This window comes from Cydia strobilella, chromosome 4 (genome assembly GCF_947568885.1).
Source record: "Cydia strobilella chromosome 4, ilCydStro3.1, whole genome shotgun sequence".
In the NCBI taxonomy this organism is placed as follows: domain Eukaryota; kingdom Metazoa; phylum Arthropoda; class Insecta; order Lepidoptera; family Tortricidae; genus Cydia; species Cydia strobilella.
The window spans coordinates 22,857,481-22,878,197 of NC_086044.1; the positions used below are offsets into that span (position 1 = coordinate 22,857,481).

Consider the following 20,717-nt stretch of genomic DNA (forward strand, 5'->3'; position numbering starts at 1 on the left):
AACACAGCAAAACCGAACGTAAACCGGTAAACGCTGGACATCCCTATAAAAAAAAAACTACAAATCCGTTGCGTCTATGACATTAGTGTCTATCTTGTCTATGCGTTCACAAAGAAAGAAAAAAGAATAGAAATCCAAGGGGCGACGGAGTTGTAAATTTTTCCGTGTTAAATAGGTTAATGAATCAGCAACGTATAAAGTGCCGTTAAAACATGTTTATTTAGTTTCCTGTGGGTTTATTTTAAGTTAGCTCTTTATTTCATTGTGTAATAATTACGTTTTAAGCGCTCGGTGCACGAGCACAATTAAAATGGCGACTGACCCAACGAAAAACCGCATGCAAGTTTTTAAGAACACAGGCAAAGATGTCGACGTAAGTATTTACCGATTTCTTTATCCCATAAAACACTTCAAACAAATGAAGGAAGTTTTAATAACAGTTGCTAATTTCATTTGTACATTTGCAGGAAATGCGCAGGCGGAGAAACGAAGTGACAGTCGAGCTGAGGAAGAATAAAAGAGAGGAAACCCTTCAAAAGCGGCGAAATGTGCCAATCGGTGACTCGACGGACGAGGACGAGATCGAGAGGACGTTGGCGTCGACCGACTTGAAAGAGCTGGTGATGAACGCGGCAAATGGCGAAAACCCCGAAGTACAGCTGGCGGCCGTGCAGCAGTGTCGCAAGCTGCTCTCGTCAGACAAGAACCCGCCGATCGACGAGCTCATCGCCACCGGCATCCTGCCCGTGCTCGTGGTGTGCCTGTCGCGCGCTGACAACCCGACACTGCAGTTCGAGGCGGCCTGGGCGCTCACCAACATCGCCTCGGGCACCTCCGCGCAGACTAACAAAGTCGTCCACGCGGGCGCCGTGCCCTGCTTCCTTCAACTCCTGATGTCCCCACACGAGAATGTCTGTGAACAAGCTGTATGGGCGCTGGGTAACATCATTGGTGATGGTCCAGTGCTCCGAGACTTTGTTATCGACTTAGGAATGGTGCAGCCTCTCCTGAGCTTTATCAAGCCTGATATCCCTATTTCGTTCCTGCGCAACGTCACCTGGGTGATTGTGAACCTGTGTAGGAGTAAGGACCCACCGCCGCCAGTCAAGACCATCCAGGAGATCCTCCCCGCACTCAACATACTCATCATGCACAGTGACATTAATGTAAGTATTATAAACAAAATAACAAACTCTATTGTTTTGCTAATAGACAACATAACATTGCATTGACATGTTGAGTTTAAATACAAGCAATCTTTAGATCAGTACGGTTTCACTCACTATTTTTTTTTTTATACATGTTTCGGATTCGTCGGGGTTCCTTCCTCAGGCACGACTGTCCGCAGCGGTTGTATTACATGTTGTTTTGAAATACGTCTCACAAAAGTTTAATTTCAACAATTAAAAAAAAAAAACTGAAAAAGAAAAATTGCAAGAAATTGCCACATATTGCACCATTGTGCTGTATTTTCATACAAAGGTGCTAAGTATTTTCCAAGAGGTAATTACATTCTTGGTTGATTTAATTGTGGGATGAGTCACTTTAAAATTACACTCATTCATTTGTTTACCAGTTTTACTAATCCTTGGTTCTTAGAATAGATTTAGTTTAGAAAGTTGGTTGTCAAACCCTGATGCCCTAAGTGCCACTTGCACTCCCACTAACCTGGAGCTAACTGGTTAAACCGCTAACGGATAGTTCTATGCGATTATTCAGTCGCACCAATCGCTTCATTACCATTCCCACACTATCGACGAACTGTGTATAAATGGTGAAGTCATTTTCGGTTATCTTGTAGCACTCACGTGCTTCTGCTATTCTTGTCACAATGATCCTGTTTGCTTTTATAAAACGGCCAAGAATGTAGTGATGGTAATGAAGAATCAAAACACAGTACAAAATCGCATAGAAACACCCAGTGTGAAATTGTACTGGTAACTCCAGGTTTAACCGGTTAACCCTGGGTTAGTGTGGTGCAAGTGGCGCTAAAAAGAATTAGTTGAAACAATTGTACATAATTATAGGCATGTTTTTGGTTCTTCATTATATGATTGTTGTCAATAGTGCTCAAGTTTATAACAATAACAGTTGTATCAACTATCAAATCAAATCATTTCTTGTAGGTAGGTTGTTGTTTTCATTTATATCGGCAAACTTTGTTATAGAAAGTGTGGAAGTTATGAAATGTCCGTTTCGATTAATTCCCTGGCAAAATAAAAAGTTACGAAATGCTAACTAAACTAAATTACAGAATAACTAATAGTACTACCGTACAGAAAATTCACTTCTTCACAAAAATCAGATTTAGGTATAAAATTATACCTATACTCGCTGCCTGCAAGCAAAACTGAAATTTATAACCGCGCACGAACCGTGAATTTTCTTTGCGCGCCGCAGTTTTATGACCGAGCTGCGAGTGTCGGTACGGGGTTGTCACGCGACAAGTTTTTTCACCTATACCTACTGATTTTTTGTTTTTAAGATAAATATGTAGGAATTACCATAGAGTAACTTATACTAGAGCGGTACTGTCATACTAAATTTTGTAACCCCAGTAAATTCACTGCCATCTGTCGACACACTTTAAAACTAGAAATAAATATTTATATAAATACGATAAAATGTATTTAAATATGGATAAATGATTTTTTTTATTTGCATTAATTATTTATATAACGATTCTTTTACCTTCCAAGCGATTCGGTTGTGGAATGCTCTGCCGTCGGAGCTAAGACGAGCTAAATCACTCCCCATTTTTAAGGCTCAGCTCAAAATCCACTATCTGTCCCTTCCTCAAACTCGTTAATTATTAGATTCTGTCTGTCTATCTGTATTGTGTGATATGTTTATGTATGTATGTATGAATATATATATATATATATATATATATATTTATTGTATATATTACATTTATGCATGTATTGATATTGTTATATATTTAGTTGTGCTGATATATTTTTTTTCCTGTACTCGTTCTCCATTTATTTTTGCTACCCTTATACATATTTCTTCCTTGCGCTAATTTCTACTACCTGAAGGTTGTCTGGAAGAGATCGCTTTTAAGCGATAAGACCGCCTGTTGCTGCTCAGTTTTTTATGTTAATTTGCTGTATTTAATCATGTTTCATTGTGCACAATAAAGAATATTATTATTATTATTATTATTATTATTATATGATTTTGACCCATGTTATTTCACTGATATTCGTTAAAATTATAAATAACAAACGAAACTGTCAACGCCCTCTATACGAGTGTAGGCCAAAACTAGTGGCGCCCTCTGATCGAGAATCAAATTTTCGTGATTTTCGAGGCACGTTTTTTCCTTAGACTGTATCCATCTATTACGGAGTTATATCTATCTTTGGAATTACAAACGTTGATTCTCTAAATTACAGAATAACTAATAGTACTACCATTACAACTGCCAAAATAGGACTTAGCATAACATATTTTAAATATAATGAACCCCAATGAAAAAAAAAACGGCCAAGTGCGAGTCGGACTCGCGCACCGAGGGTTCCGTACTTTTTAGTATTTGTTGTTATAGCTGCAACAGAAATACATCATCTGTGAAAATTTCAACTGTCTAGCTATCACAGTTCATGAGATACAGCCGTGACAGACAGACGGACAGCGGAGTCTTAGTAATAGGGCCCCGTTTTTACCCTTTGGGTACGGAACCCTAAAAAGGAATTTATAAGTTTGTCTAGCCACCAATTTTATTTTCCTACTTTTAGAAGTTATTCAAAGTCAAAGTATTCTTTATTCAAATAGGCCTAGCAACAAGCTAAACTAAACTGTGGAATGAACTGTCGCCTGCGGTATTTCCGGACCGATATGACCTTCAAACCTTCAAGAAAAGAGCGTATTCCCATCTTAAAGGCCGGCAACGCACTTACAACCCCTCTGGTGTTGCGGGTGTCCATGGGCGGCGGTTATCGCTTTCCATCAGGTGATCCGTCTGCTCGTTTGCCTCCTATTTCATAAAAAAAAAAAAAAAAAAAGCACTTTTAAACTGTCAAGTTTTACAAATAGTACCTTAATCTATATATTCAGTAAACTCTCCAGAAGTTGTCTGAAGGACATCCTCACATATTACAAACTGTTATGCAATGGGTTCATTCACTTGAATGACCTTGGTTTGACCAACTAGTTGACCTGATTTGACCTTAGTTAATCATAACAAGAATTATTTATAAGGAACTACCATTTTCACTACTAATTTTAAATTAAATTAATTTACTTTGTCGCATCTTGATTTTTTAGGGTTCCATACCCAAAGGGTAAAACGGGACCCTATTACTAAGACTACTGTTCGTCCGTCTGTCACCAGGCTATATCTCATGAGCTGTGATAGTTAGACAGTTGAAATTGTCACAGATGATGTATTTCTGTTGCCGCTATAACAACAAATACTAAAAACAGAATAAAATAAATATTTAAGTGGGGCTCCCATACAACAAACATGATTTTTTTGCCGTTTTTAGCGTAATGGTACGGAACCCTTCGTGCGCGAGTCCGACTCGCACTTGGCCTGTTTTTAGGGTTCCATACCCAAAGGGTAAAAACGGGGCCCTATTACTAAGACTCCGCTCTCCGTCTGTCTGTCTGTCACCAGGCTGTATCTCATGAACCGTGATAGCTAGACAGTTGAAATTTTCACAGATGATGTATTTCTGTTTCCGCTATAACAACAAATACTAAAAAGTACGGAACCCTCGGTGCGCGAGTCCGACTCGCACTTGGCCGTTTTTTTAGTTATCATAATTTCCAAATCCATTTAATGAAATTATTGACAAAGACCTTTTTTATTTAAATTACAATTTAAATAAAAGTTGAAAAGAATTGGCGAGTATGAAACTAAAGTAATTTGCTTTGAAAATGCCGCAAATTGTGTAATAGATCCTCTAGCTAGACATCATACAACCACTTAAGAAGTCATTGACATTCCAATAGCTAATGTTTAATATTCCATTAGTGTTATTATTTATATTCAGAACACAGTGAATATTCCCGCAAACTGGCTTGAACTAGAATTCGTTGCTAGGCCATGTCAATGACACACAATTTTTGGAAACAAATCAAATTAAATTATTTTAGTTTGATTTGTGTTTTTTAAGTAGTCACTACTATTCAGGGACAGCCATTGGACAAAGCCGAAATATACATATGCATTAGGGTATTTAGAATCGGTATACCAAGTGCTAATGACAGTGAAATGATATTCTTTATATTATTTTAGTTTAATGAAAACCAAACTAGCATCAAGTTTGTCTGCAATTTGTGGTTTTGGATCCCTTCACAAGGGATCTCTGTTGTTAAAAGTCCATCTAAATGAGCAAAAGTTCCTTGAAGCGACTGTATTTACAATAGACAGAAATTGCTTGCGCCCAAGGAAACATTGTTTTGGCCGTGCATTTGTGCTTTTACCCGTCAACACAACATTATGATTTCTTGTATACGATGGACTGTGCCCTCAAATAAAATCCTCCTGAGTACAATTGTTTGAATTTAACTATTAATGGGAAATATTCTCGGGGTAAGAACCTTTTTTGTGAGCACATGTTTAACCTTTTGGACACCAATGACCGATATATCGGCAGCGCAGGTCCAACGCCAAAGACAGATTAATCCGTCACAGACCACAGAGTAACATAGACCTATGTGCATGTGCATAAAGTACAATTTCAGATTTGACACTTCAGTGGCGTGGCGTCCGAGTGACAGCTTTTGTGTTGGACACGGCGTCGAAAAGGTTAATTAATAGAAGGTCTACCCGCGATTTAATTTCATTGTTTTTACCTTAAATTCCGACGTTTCCGCTGAGTTGCACCAGCAAACAGCAATGAAATTAAACGCGTTAGACTCGTTCTATTAATTAAATATGTATTCTTTTTGTGAACTCTACTCATTAGTGAACTAACATTAAAAATATTATTTTATTATATTATATACGAATGCACAGGCAGCTTAAAATAGCTGATACATGCATATCAATGTCCTGCACTTGTGTTTTGTCTATTCGTAAAATGTTTGTCGAGTCTGTTTTTAAAGGAGTTCACTGAAGGCGCACTGATTACGGATTCGGGCAAACTGTTCCACACTTTCACTACACAACATATTACATATTAGATTTAAAATTGTACGAGCTCTTGTTCCAGGTTCTAGTAGACACAGTATGGGCAATCAGCTACCTAACAGACGGTGGCAACGACCAGATACAGATGGTGATCGAGTCTGGCATAGTGCCCAAGCTGATCCCGCTGCTCTCCCACAAGGAGGTGAAGGTGCAGACGGCGGCGCTGCGGGCTGTGGGCAACATAGTGACGGGCACGGACGAGCAGACTCAGGTGGTGCTCAACTGTGACGCGCTGTCACACTTCCCCGCTTTGCTCTCACACCAGGTAACATATTTATTACTAAGTGCTACCACCGGTACAATTTCTTTCTCCAATGTGTATTTGCGTCTCACGTTTTGATTAGTGAGAGAGTGAGACGCAATGCACATTGGGCCAAGAAATTGTACAGGTGGAATAACAACCTAACTGCACTCTGCGCTACCACAGAATAAGTAATAGTACTACCATACAAAAGAAAACTTACTACAAAACCGAAGATTGACAGCGATTCAGGGACGAATTATGCTCTCCCTTTCTTATGTATGTTACTATCCCTTTCGGCTATTTAGGATTGTCAAAATTCAGGGTATTATCTTATCTGTGGTCGTATGCAAAGGGATGTGAAGTTGTGCCAACACTAATAATTACTAGGAGCAATGCTGAGAACGCTCTAGTTTCCTACCCCTGGCACTGCTTTTGGTGATAAGTCCTTTATTTCGTGTCTCACGAAACCCAACAGTGAAATAAAAATTAAAAACAAACTTCTTTGCCCACAGAAAGAAAAGATATGCAAAGAAGCAGTATGGTTCCTATCTAACATCACAGCGGGCAACAAGAAGCAAGTCCAAGCGGTCATCGACGCCGGCCTCCTCCCCAAGATCATCGAGAACCTCAGCAAGGGAGAGTTCCAGACGCAGAAGGAGGCCGCCTGGGCTGTCTCCAACCTGAGCATCAGCGGGACCAAGGAGCAGGTTGCTACACTCATACAGTGTGGTGTCATACCGCCTTTCTGCAATCTTCTTAGTTGCAAGGACACGCAAGTTATCAATGTAAGCATCAAACATCAAACATTTATTCAGCAAATAGGCCACAGGGGCACTTTTACATGTAAATTTTTACAAACAATAAAATTAACCCAAAATTACAAAAAAACAATTACATAAATATAATCGAATTTAAACTGTTGTGAGACATACTAATATTAAATCATTTTACGGTGAGTCTAAACCGTAAAATGATTTAATACATAAACATAAATGTCAAATTGCACAAAAAAAACTAATAAAAAATAAGGCCTAGGGGTTCATGGCGTTAGCCGCGATAGCTAAAGACGCCGGTTCGAATCCGGCCTTCACCACTGGAGGGCTTCGTCACTTTTTCTTTAATATATGACATCTATTACAGTTTTTAATTTATATATAGTAGTGTGACTACTTTAAAAAACACAAATCAAAATATTTAATAAAATAATTTGATTTGTTCCCAAACTTGTTGTGTGTTGTTGTTGTTGTGTGGCGGGGTGGCCTAGGGGTTCATGGCGTTAGCCGCGATAGCTAAAGACGCCGGTTCGAATCCGGCCTTCACCACTGGAGGGCTTCGTCACTTTTTCTTTAATATATGACATCTATTACAGTTTTTAATAAAAAATATACAAACAACAGTTTCTGCAATTTTTACCTCTAAACCAGGATTCGTAACGATAATTATCAATGATAGTTATCTTGATAATTATCGTGATTTTTATGCCTAATAATTATCGATATTATAGTAATCTAAAATTTACGAAATTAAAATTAAAATGTATTTAAAATAGCAAAAAACGCCCCAATCATTATTTTTTACTATCAAAGAATTGTAAATAAATATAGCACCATCCATACCTGGGATAATTATCCGATATTTATCGGATAATTATCAAAGACTATAATTATCTGGATAATTTCGAACCCTGCTCTAAACATTAAACCAATATTACGCTTTAACTTACGTACATGTTTTGGCTGGCTTCTATGCAGTTTTTATGAAGAATATTTTCATATACATCACTATACTCGTATTGACAAAAGACAAGCTAAAATTAGTAAAACATATTTATTCTAAGAACTTATTTAAACAGACGTCATATTTATTGTCAACCCAGAGTATGACTCATTGTTTGAAAACATTAATTACGCTATAATCCTATAATTTTATTTAAAAAAAAACATATTTAAAACGTTTGTTGATTTACTGTCTATATTCACCTTGATAAAAGCAAACATGCTTTTATTGTCGTTCTGTCAAACCTTAAACTGACGCATTTAAAGTGGTTTCTTTGATCTTTGTCAGTCAAGATGATACTTAGCGTTCATGGTCTTAGGTGTAAAAATCATTTGAGAATATTCATACTATAGCTGCCACAGCATCTGTTAATGGAAATTGGTTCTATTGGAATTGTATTAAGGTCTAAAAGCTGCTACCTACTTAACTATACCATAGAATTACATGCGTGAGTCGTGAGGGACAGGACATACGCAATATCTGTCTCTGTGACATCGTAGCTCTAACAGATGGGCCGATTTCTGTGTTTTTTTTTACGAGAAAGCGAGTTTAAAGAATATTGGCTCTTTTCCAATATGATGCAATTTTTGCCATAAAATGGATTTTGTTGGCATATAGCGTAGGGGTTTTTTTTAAATTTTATAGGACGCAAGCACGGTTCTCCATACAAACGTAGTTACGCTCTCATTTTAAAACGACTAGCTAGATTGCTCTGAAACTTTGTACTTACAATAGGATAAGGTATATCTATGTCTGTAATTAGTTTATGCAGCTTCAGATACCATAGTTAAAAAAATACAGCAAATTTAAGTTTTTCACACAAAACTTGTTTCTGCTCTATTTCGTTTGCTTTATAAACTGGAGCTATATAAACTAATTACAGACCTAGATATACCTCATGTCATTGTATTTGTTAAGTTTCATTACAATCCAACACGTAGTTTAAAAATGAGAGCGGAATTACATTTGTATGGGAAAGTGCAATTCGGTCAAGCTTGCCGGGGACTTTCATAGTCATTTTATCAATCGACATCAGTTTAAGAAGAGTTTGTTTTTGTCTGAACGTAAATTTTTTTCTTCATAGGTGGTGCTCGACGGCCTCAGCAACATGCTGAAGATGGCTGGCGAAGGCGCAGTGGAAGTGGCCAACCTCATCGAGGAGTGCGGAGGCCTGGACCGCATCGAAGCCCTACAGAGCCACGAGAAAAACGAGATCTACAAGATGGCCTATGATATCATTGAGCAATACTTTGCTGACGAGGTAAGTAACATTAAATCTGTAAATATCGACATAGGGAAGTAGTGTAGTTAGTGATATTAAAATTGTACATTTTGCAAAGCAGGGGGTAAGTGAAATATTAGTACGAGAGTTTATAAACAGGCTGTCGTGAATTAAAGACTCGAGTAACAATATTGTGTAGCATTAAGTTCGCCTTTTGTCACTGAATATTTTTTACTGTGCAATAAAGTGTAAAATAAATACCCCCGGAGTTGCACACAATGTTTTTCATCACACTTGCGAAGAAAAAACTAAATTTTGAGCTAAATCATTCTTAAAATACGGTGACATTTCAAACATTCGTTCGCCATATTGAATTTTTTGGTAGTTTAGGCATCGAAGGCACAGATCCATCGACATTCAGCCACAATCGAAAATTGTGTAAATATGTTTTTCATTTCTCATGCTCTGAAAGAAGGTCATTGTTGTTGTTAAAGGTGTGCAGAAAATGATACGTCTCTGCACTTTTTTTATGATAAACTATCGAAATTTTGGTTTAAATGAATTTGTTATAAAATTTCCATTTTGATATTTAACTCCCTATTCCATAAATAACGATTATTTTGCCTAAATTGTTAATTGAAAGCAGTAGTAGTAACTCACTTTATTGTACAAAAAAAAAGATTGTACCCTCAATAAATACTATAAAAAATTATAATTAGTAATGTTTTGAAAGAAACATGCCATCTTACTTTCCTCGTATTCGAAATGAAAAGTAGTGTTTAACTCGGGTGAAAGGCATCATTTTAGCCTCGCACTATTGGCATACATTTCGATAAAATATTGTTGAAGGAGACTCGATTCAATGCAAATTAGCCTACTTAAACACGCTGCTGCGTCGCATCTGCTTTGTGATTGGTTGGCCAACAAAAACATTTTATTTTATGTTGTAGTAGAAACAATTGCTTCATAAGTCAGAAGCGCGCATATGACACCCTTCATATAGCAACATCCATACCCTACGAAAACCGCTTAGCGTTGCTTGTTAGTCTCAATACGCTACAGTGGCCAAAATCTATAAAAACACTGTCTTAAAATTGAATTTAGCGCGGAGCAAGTACCAGGGTCTCATGAGTTACGAGGTGTGGTTGACCAACCCGCCGGGGGCGCCGGGCCCGGCGGCCGGTGCGCGTACGAGTATGAAGGTATCGCGGGCCGCGGCAGCTCACGTATCTTAGCTGTATACTTTTGGTTTGGTTTGGTGGTATGATTCTACTAGTTGAAAGTATTATTTTTTGTCTCGTAGAAAAAGTATTGTATACAATAGTGATATAATCAAGCTTTTCAATCTCATACCTTACTTAAGCAACTCGGCAAGCTTCGTTGCTTAAACACGGAACTCGACTGAAAAGCTCTCTATTATGTCACGATTGTATAATAGTACATTATGATACAAGTGTGCTAAGTTGGTGATGACAAACGAGGCGATATTGTGCGCGCGAGCTGTAAGCGAGCGCGCAATAAGAAAGCCGATGTGTGTAATGACCAATGCACACGCGTTTCATACGACGTTTTTCATCACACTTGCGAGAAAAAAAAAGAAACTCATATTAATTAAATTTGAATAGTTAAAACAGTTAATATTGTGTGTTGCATCTGTCATACTGCCGGCCGCCCCTCGCCCCGGCCGCGGGCGGCGCGGCGGTGTGCCCGCCAGTCTGAACAATTAAAGAAGGCTCCCTTTCCATGCATATTATTAGCAATCAGTTAGCTTCTTAACTCAGTCGGATAATATAATGAAAAAGCACGAGTGGAATAATACACTGAAAGAGCACACGTGTGTGTAAAAATTATGTGTGCAACACGAGAGCAAAGTTATTTTACATCTCGTGTTTTTGAGTCCCTCGCTACGCTCAACATTCTACCTTAGAATCACTCGCTTCGCTCGTGATTCAATTATAGAATCTTTCGCTTTCTCGGGACTCAAAATAAACACTCGCAAGAAAAACCAACTTTCCTCTCTTGTTGCACAAATAACTATTTTTGTCACAAATGTCACAATACTTATTTGGTGTGTGATTCCAGGAGGAGGATGCGACGCTGGTGCCGGCGGCGGCGGACGGCGGCTTCACCTTCGACCCCGCGCAGGGCGGCGCGCACGACGGCTTCCACTTCTAGGCGGACACGCCCCCGCCGCCCCGCCCGAGCACCGCGTCCCCGCCCCCACCCCGGCCGCGATGTTGCCCGCTCCGGCCACACCCTGCTCTACTCGCGACTCTACATACTTCCTTTGACTCGCGGCAAAATACCGACGAAATAGGGAGCGGTGGGCATGATAGGCCGGCCACACTACGTCTCTGCCTACTTCCCATGCCGCTCGTCGAGTATGTGGCCGGGGTATTAGTGCGAGTGAGTCACGTTTACGAGCTGTAGCTTGATCAGAGATCGCCGAAACTGAGAGCTGCTGCGATGTGTACGTTGTTACAGATGTAGTGCATAATTATTTTCCATCGTATTTTCACGGTAACGTCAGGCCTATGGAACTCTCCGCGCGAGCTCGGATTTATACCTACGACTCGCTTCCCGCCGGCGGGACTCAAGCTAGCCAGTTGCGCGCTATGCCAAAGAAATGTCTTCGTCACAAACAAATAACACAGCTTGTAGTGTGGATGGATGCAGAAACAACAAAGCAAATAAAAAAATATAGTTTTCCCCTCACTAGCTCGGAAAGCCGTCTTTTATCCTTTAAAACAAGCGGGGAAAAACGCATTTTATCCACTAGTGGGGAAAGTAATCTGACCTTGGATAGAGCGTGTTTAAGTAGCTTTTGACAGATAACAAAACGTAAAACGCTCATAAAAATGGTTCGTTCGATATTAATTATCATTAAATAAATGGTTTGAGAATTTAATAAAAAATACCAAATTTAGCTTTATTTAATTATTTTAAGTGATAAACCTTAAATTCCATAAGAAACATTAGTTTTTTAAAATGATGTTGAATGTAATTCTGAACGCACAAGTTGAGTCGATGCAATTTCAAAACGCATAGTCAGAAATGTCAACATTGTCAACAAAATTTTTCTCGCCGACTCCGATACGTAAAAATACACAACATCCAGAGTTTTCTGTTATAATATCGTATTGTCGTAAAAAAAATTAGTGATTCCAGTGATGAAGATGATCTAACGCCTGTGGATGTTGCACTTTCCTCGCTATAGTGAGGGGAAAAGTTTTGTGTTACTCACGAGTGCAAATGTATTTTACTTCTCGTGTGTTGAAACCACTCGCTACGCTCAGGATTCTATTTTAGAACAACTCGCTTCGCTCGTGGTTCAACTATAGAATCCTTTCGCTTGCTCGTGTTTGAATTCCACACTCGCGGGTAAAATACAACTTTGCACTCTTGTATAACAAATAACTATTTTTCCTATTTCGACAAATGAGGAAAAGTAAGTAGACATTCTCAATATACCTACTGTTATTATTTTTACGATAGTTACAAGCTACGTAGGTACAATTAAATTGTTTTAAAGATGTAGGTAATGTTTTTACGACACATTTATAGCTAGATATTTACCTAAGACCTAAGACACCTGAGTATTTGAAAGAAGCGTCGGCAACCCTAGCGTTGTGCCGGCGCGCGCGGTGCGGGAAGCGGCGCGTTGAAGGCCACTCCATTGTATTTTTGTGTAGGTATCAAAACGGTAGGTATTTGCGTTTTCTTTGAGAGATAAGTATCTGTTCGTAAGATCTATTATATAATCTGTGGTAACGTACGAATGTGTCTTGCTATTTCAGTCAGTCTCGGTACAAAAAGTACTGCGGTTGACTGAAATAGCATGACAGATACGAACGTTTTCAAGAAAATACGATGAAAAAAAATTGTTCACTAAATCTATACAGTCGTTGCAACGTAACACTTGATATGTTACATAATTTAGCAGTTATGAGTTGACCCTATTGAGGTAATTGATTTATAAAGCAAAGACTATCAGGTAGGTCTTAGCTTTGTTTATAAAAAGGTCAATTCTTGCTTTGCGGGTGAAATGTATTCTATAACGTAATTTTTGCTCGAACCGCAATACAACAAATACGTTAGGCGTAACTATCACAACAGCATATTTTATCCCGTAATATTTTAACCCTGAACATCGTAAATTAAAATCGCGTGAACTTTACACACGAGTATAATTCATGAATCTCATGTGATACAAACTACACGCTGGCGCACACGTGACTCACAAACGGTTGTGACTTTTTTTGTAATCATAACTTGAATCATAACGTTTTATGAAATGGGGGCCGGGGTCGAACGAATACAAAAAAGTCACACACAAGTCGTAATAAGACTAAATACTTGTATATAAGTCTAGGAATGACGTTTTGATTTAATCCCGTAGCCTTTGCTCTATGACACGATTGATTTATGACGAAAGTAATGCTCTCTCAGACCCACATATAGCGGCGTCCCTTTCGGTAACAATCGCGTTATTTAGCACGCTTAAACAACTAAAAACCCTAAATAATCGTGAACGTATCTTTAGTTGAATTTGAAAACAACTTCCCTGTTGATATTAAATATTTGTGATTTGTATATAGGTTATAAATATGTATTCATTTTCATCTCGACTCCAACTTAGCTCAGTAAGTGTCTAATTTTCCTTTTAAGTTGGAGAGTCTGATGGCAGTCGCTTCCTTAAAAACTAGTTCCTACGCCAAAAGCTTAAGAATAGATATCCAATCCTTGATTAGAATGGAATAAGCATTAAATTAAATTTAAAAAAGTTTTAGTAAGAAATGCAAATCCATACTAATATTATAAATGCGAAAGTCTGTCTGTCTGTATGTTCCCTCTTCACGCTTAAACCGCTGAACCGATTTAGATGAAATTTGGCATAGAGATAGGTTGAGTCCCTGAGAAGGACATAGGATAGTTTTTATCCCGAAAATCATCCCTTAAGAAAGTAAAAAGCGGGGTGGAATTGAGATAATTAACGAAGTGCCTGCTAATTTGTGTGCATAATATGCTCAAATTTAGATTGCTATGAGATTTTCTCCAGGCGCTATTCTTACTCTAGCTGCGGTTACTAAGTCCACGCAGACGAAGTCGCGGGCAAAAGCTAGTATAGTTATTAACTTATACGCATGTGATTCTAAAGTAAATAGGTAAATTTTGTACAATGATTTTGTAGTTATTGTATTTAGCAGGGAGGTTGTTTAGATGCACGTGCCTTCGTCCATCGTCGCAGGCAGCCTTTATAGCGTTTCATGGACGGTTGGTATCAGTTTGTTTGATGCCCTAATACTAATATTTTGATTGTATAAATAACGAGATAAAGTCAGCCACGACTATTTAATGTGGCTTAATTTGATATGGAATTAAGATGTTTTTTGTTGAATTGGATGTATATTTTGTGGTGGCTAACTGTTCTAAAAATTCTAAAATACTTCCTAGTTACGGAAGTTACCGTTAATTATTTGAATCAATTATGTTTCCAATTATTTTTATGTTTACGTTAGAACATTTATTTAAAAAAAATATTCTCGAGATATTTTTAAGTGATTTGAAAAAAGGGTGTCAGACAAACTACCACAGCATCTAATACCAAAATAACCCAACGATAAACTTACATAATTATCATGTGATACGTCAGACCACAGACAATAATAAAAGTCAGAATGATGATTTTTTTAATAGATGACGCTATATAGCTTCATGAATTATTTTTTAAATTTCCTTTTATTGTCTATGAAATGGCCAATGATGTAAGTATATCGTGAACTAATGTACACGTTCGTATTTATTTCGCCACACTCGGGCGGCGGGGCTAGCTATAAGTAAACTAAGCGACTTCACGCTCGGCGGCGCAAAAAGGCCCTAGCACCGACATTGTATAAAAGAGGGAAAACTAAGTGTTGTACCTATGGACGGTTTTATAGTATAAATGTTTTGAACTGAGCTGACTAAAGGAAACTATTCAGTGTTAAAAAACTGGAAAAGGCGCCATATAAAAAAAAACATGTTTGTCTATTATCAACTCTATTGTGTTAGCCAGTAGATACATAATGAAAAATAAGATATAAAAGGCAGTCAACACTCCCAAGTACATTCCATTATGTATCTACTGCCTACGGCTATAGACACGATAATTGGCAAGCATGACATGGCGCCCGGAACCTTTTTTTATTATACTGAATAGATTTTATTCATTAGCTCAGTTCAAAAAAATTTGTCTATATCTGTCTCATTGATATCTTGTAAAATAAAATCCTGAACACAACTAATTTTTTCGTCGTTAATAGAACGTGCAAATAATGTAAACGAACCATTTTACCTTCATTACTTCGTAATCTCGCTCTTTAAAAGGACAACCATGTCCTTATCAACAGTCTATATACTATATAGACTACTTATATTTTATTTATATAATTTTTTAATTAAATTAAATGTTAATTATTATTATTATTTTATATTTATTAAAACTATTGCACAAGCAAAGAAAAATGTACAAATGGCGGACTTAATGCCAAAAGGCATTATTAATATTTTTAATATTTCAGGGAAAATAACCTTCGTAAAAATATTAGTTCGTAAAATCCGTCATATTTGTTTACATTATTTGCAAATTCTATTGACGACGTTAAAGCGTAACACACCATCGCAACGCACCAAGGTCATTGTGCGAGGCACCCATAAGAGAGCGAGAAAGCGATATCGCTTTCTCGCAATCACAATGACCTTGGTGCGGTGCGATGGTGTGTTACGACCTTAAATCTTGCAGCAAGTTGGTGTTGCCACACATCAAAAAATTCAAACGGATACATTTCATTCGTTGCGTTCAGGATTTTATTTTACAAGATATAAAATGGTGTTTGTCAACACTTGCCCCTATAATTGATGTAGTTTAAATTTGGCTGCCCACGGTGCTGCGGCTTCGTTGTGATAACTCTAATGTGATGATCTATTGTTTTTTTGTCAATTTGTTTTATCGATTTCGTAATTTGATGGACAAACACGAAAACGGGTCTTACAGAGGTCTTTTCTGTGACTGAAAATTAAGTTCACTGGAGAAAAAAAATAAGACACGCTCTTATAGCTAAGATTGTGTTAAATATTTGTAGTGGCAAAAATACTTAATTTTCGGTAACAGAAAAGACATTTCGTTTTTTTTATGTCTGTATGACTCAAATAGCTTTAATGAAAGCGTCGTGAGTTACTCGCGTATGCATCGACAGCTTTTGATATAACATAGTATTTATGTTTCATTTTAACTCAGAACATAAGAGCGTATGCTCTATGAAATTATGTTCAGTATGACATTGTATCTATATCAATAAATTCTGTCCAATTTAATGCTTGTTTTATTGAAATTATTTTACACCAAATTTTACTACACTAGCGCCACTTGCACCATTCCACTAACCCGGAGTTAACTGGTTAAACCTGGAGTTACCAGTACCATTTGACACTGGGTTAGCGGTTCAATAACCGTTTAACCACGGGTTAATGGGATTAGGCAAGCGCCCTACCCACCAAGGAGCAAAGTAGGACATTTCACGGTACCGAAAATTGGACACGTACCACACCAGAAACCACCAAGGAAACAAACGAATATATCTTGCTACATAATAGGTTATCAAACGAATACGTATATTTAAAAAAAACATGATTTAGTCTGTCAAACAATGTTACTAGTAGAAAAAAAAGCGCGAAATTCAAATTTTCTATGGGACGATAAGGCCGCGAAGAACAAGTTTTTTTCCACTGACGGAAATGGCTTGACAGACTATATTTAAGTTACAAAAGTCAGTCAAATAGAAGGCAGGGTCGAGGACGAGCTGCGTGTGCCGTACACTTTGTTCAGCTGAAGCACGGCTTTCTGCAACAATTAAAGTTAAGGCATTTATTAACCACGTTATACGACTCACCGGTTCATGAACCACAGTATGGAGTATAGAAGTAAAAGGAGGAAAATCTCTATATATGAAAAGTGTCCATATCAAAAAACAGTACATAGAGGCGGCGCCACTATACACCGAAGTACCTAGACCATACACCTAGTATTTTATATAGATGTGCGACCGTGAGAGACAGAACACGCAATGCGACAAAATTAAAAACACTAACATTCCTGACAACATACCAAAAACAACCTACGTAATTTGGTCGGATTATTTGTTGCCCCTCCCCCATTTCATCTCTACATTATTATACCTCTATGGTTCATGTCATAGAGTTTCCTATAATTACAATACCCTGGTCCCAGAGCCTACCTAGCGCCACCGGAGAGATTAGGAACTATTATTTACAGCTGAAAGCTGGTCACTTTTGCAACAGTTCTGCCATAAGAGATTGTCGTCCTATAACCCAGAGGTTGATACCCTGATGTAAGTTCCCGATTCGCCGGATTCATGTTTCGTCGGATTCTCGTATATTCGAATTGTGACGTACTAAGTAAATCCGCGGCGAATCGGGAACTAACTTACCCTGAGTCGCCACAGACGTAAAAAAATATGATTTGTAACTTGCCCTCTTATGGTAGCAGGCGCAACATTTAAGATGTCCCGTATATGAGGAATCTTCGGAAACTTGTGAACTGTTAGCCCGCGCCGCCACGCGCCCACTCAGCGCGTCTTCTTCGTAGAACATGCCCACTTTGTGACGAAAACTGGCGATAAATTGATAATATGGGAATTTTTAGACAATTTAGTAATGAAGTCATTATAGTTAATAGGTTAGGTAAGTCGGTGAAAAGTATGCGATTTGAAGTCTTGGAGGATATAACCAAACGTAGTAGCCATTAACCGGCGTTCCCCTCTGTCGAAAATAGTCGGCTAATGGACATACACAATGTATGGACTGACGTTTATCTGACATGGCTATTTTTACGTTACGTAATATACATTTGACGTTCCCCTCCCCGATTTCCCCCAATTACAGACGTGGCGTCTCCATTTGGTTATATCCTCCTAGGGTAAGAAGGTTTTATAATAGGTATACCCACTTGGGCAGTGGCGTCTCCCAGCAGTTGTCAAGCCGCTTGGTCCTCATGATAGAAGAGAGCCGCTGCAGCAGGCTATAGTTGTCCTGCTCTATCTTGCGGGCTCGATCGGCCTCCCGTTGGTACTTCTTTAGTTTCACGGCGACGTGAGCGCGCGGGGGAGGGGGTCGGTCATCTATGGCAGGGAGCGCTGAGCGGACCTTGACAATATGACGATTCATAATAAAAGGAGTTATGGCACAGAATAAATAATAGTACTACCGTACAGACAGGAAACTTCCTACAAAACCGAAGTTTGACAGCGTTTCAGGGTTGAACCATGATTTCCCTTTCTACTATATGGCACTATCCCTTTCGGCTATTTAGCGTTTCAAAATTCAGGTCATTTATCTGTGGTCGTGCACGCAAAGGGACGTCAAGTTGTGCCAACCCTAATAATTGCTCGGAGCAATGCTGAGCCGAATGGAGCCGAGTTTGCCCGAAGCGAGGAGTTTCGCACCCCTGGTTATGGACACCACCTAGGGTCTTCAATTCAATTATTTACTGATAAAATAAAGTTTTACATGTCAGATACAATCATCATCATCATATCAGCCCTTTATCGCCCACTGCTGAGCATAGGCCTCTCTTCTGATACGCCACTTGCTTGCAGGTACAATGCTAAGCTAGGTACTTAATCCATACTAATATTATAAATGCGAAAGTGTGTCTGTCTATCTGTCTCTGCTACCTCTTCACGCTTAAACCGCTGAACCGATTTAGTTGAAATTTGGTATAGAGATAGTTTGAGTCCCGGGAAGGTTATAGGGTAGTTTTTATCGCAGAAATCATTATTTAAGGGTGTAGAAGTTGGTGTGGGAAATCGATAAAAAGCAGATTGGAAAAAATTTGGTTACCCAAATTACTAACTCCACGCAGACGAAGTCGCCGGCAAAAGCTAGTATATAATCTCGCTGCTGAAAGTAATTAAAACTTGTAGATATGTGCAAGAAGATTAGCACATCATACCTTCAACAGGCATAAAATGCAAGGCTCAACGCTTCTCGCTACGCTCAAGCACAGGGCGGACACGATATACATCAAAAATCACTTTCGTTTCTATGTGTGAACGGCACGTCTGTACACGCGTTATGCGTTATTGTGTGAGTATAAGTTGGTTAAACAGTACTGAGCGGCCGGCAAATGGCCGTCAATCTGCTGTCGCGGGGCGAGGTCATTCGAATCGGGGCGGGGCGGTGCGTGACCGTTCTGTATGATAATTACTTATTCTGTGGCTCAAGGGTCTTGTAATTCACATTGTCCGATCCGAATGAAAACGCTCTCACTAGACACTAGATGTGATCATGGTGGAAGTATTTAAACAAGATTTACAAGCTTACCTTTGATCTATGATCCTGGAACCTCCTTTCCTCCCAAGGTTGAACGTAAAGCTTATCCCGACGTGACAACATAGCGAACGTGCAGCAAACAACTGTTTTCAAATGAAGTTTTACGTTGTTGAATCAATAATAGTTGCTAAGTCAACATGATGACCTATTTTATTTTTGTTTGTTATAAATTCAACTCCTTGTTGCCCCTACAAACAGAAGTTACAATAGTACCAACTTGTACTAGAAAAAATATTATTATCAAGATGTTCTATAGTTTATAAAAAACCGGCCAAGTGCGAGTCGGATTCGCGCACGAAGGGTTCCGTGCCATTACGGAAAAAAACAGCAAAAAAATCGCGTTTGTTGTATGGGAGCCCCATTTAAATATTTATATAATTCTGTTTTTAGTATTTGTTGTTATAGCGGCAACAGAAATACATCATCTGTGAAAGCCTATCACGGTTCATGAGATACAGCCTGGTGACAGACAGACAGACGGACAGCGGAGTCTTAGTAATAGGGTCCCGTTTTTACCCTTTGGGTACGGAACCCTAAAAAGAAACGGAAACGCATAATACGTGATCGCGAAGTTTATTCGGTAAATATTCGCAGTTCGAACCGAACTATTCGGCCGAATACAAACATTGAAAAATATGGCGAATACCGAATATTCGGGTCGTCTCTACTCCAGGATAATTTATTTGCTTATTATTGACCGCCGCACTGACACCAGAGGATATCAACGGTCAAAAGTCTAATTAGCCATCCACCGCACCGCCCACCCAACAGTGTTGGCCGAAACGTTAATGCAATTAACCATTAACCAGTAAAAATTGAACCGTAAACTGTAACCGTCCGTTACGGTTCGTTCAATGGGGTTGGCAACTGTCAAAGGTTTGCAGAGATGGCACCATCATAGCTTGCCCCTTTTTCTATAAAATTTGGCTTAAAGGGCTGGC

At 38.6% G+C, this 20,717-nt stretch overlaps 2 protein-coding genes across 2 annotated transcripts; one reads left to right on the top strand and one right to left on the bottom strand.

The window, feature by feature from the left end:
* The first annotated feature begins 127 nt into the window (after positions 1–127).
* LOC134740822 (importin subunit alpha-4) lies at positions 128–16,740 on the top strand. The gene is made up of 6 exons (XM_063673463.1): positions 128–373; positions 468–1,166; positions 6,168–6,410; positions 6,902–7,174; positions 9,250–9,426; positions 11,470–16,740. The coding sequence occupies exons 1-6, from the start codon at positions 311–313 to the stop codon at positions 11,560–11,562; spliced, it is 1,548 nt and encodes a 515-aa protein (XP_063529533.1). The 5' UTR covers positions 128–310; the 3' UTR covers positions 11,563–16,740.
* Positions 16,741–17,197: 457 nt separating this feature from the next.
* On the bottom strand, positions 17,198–19,839 carry LOC134740877 (uncharacterized). The gene is made up of 4 exons (XM_063673530.1): positions 19,768–19,839; positions 18,392–18,588; positions 17,917–18,055; positions 17,198–17,266 (listed from the first exon to the last, which is right to left on the bottom strand). The coding sequence occupies exons 1-4, from the start codon at positions 19,837–19,839 to the stop codon at positions 17,198–17,200; spliced, it is 477 nt and encodes a 158-aa protein (XP_063529600.1).
* Positions 19,840–20,717: the final 878 nt, after the last annotated feature.

Excerpts from the sequence above, each read along its gene's own strand:
- LOC134740877 (XM_063673530.1), bottom strand. The coding sequence starts at position 19,839 with ATGTTGTCACGTCGGGATAAGCTTTACGTTCAACCTTGGGAGGAAAGG. Across the intron at positions 18,056-18,391 it reads TGGGAGACGCCACTGCCCAA|TTTTCGTCACAAAGTGGGCA; the intron begins GTGGGTATACCT and ends ATTTATCGCCAG. Across the intron at positions 17,267-17,916 it reads GCGCCTGCTACCATAAGAGG|AAAGCCGTGCTTCAGCTGAA; the intron begins GCAAGTTACAAA and ends TAATTGTTGCAG.
- LOC134740822 (XM_063673463.1), top strand. The coding sequence starts at position 311 with ATGGCGACTGACCCAACGAAAAACCGCATGCAAGTTTTTAAGAACACA. Across the intron at positions 6,411-6,901 it reads CCGCTTTGCTCTCACACCAG|AAAGAAAAGATATGCAAAGA; the intron begins GTAACATATTTA and ends CTTTGCCCACAG. Across the intron at positions 7,175-9,249 it reads AGGACACGCAAGTTATCAAT|GTGGTGCTCGACGGCCTCAG; the intron begins GTAAGCATCAAA and ends TTTTCTTCATAG.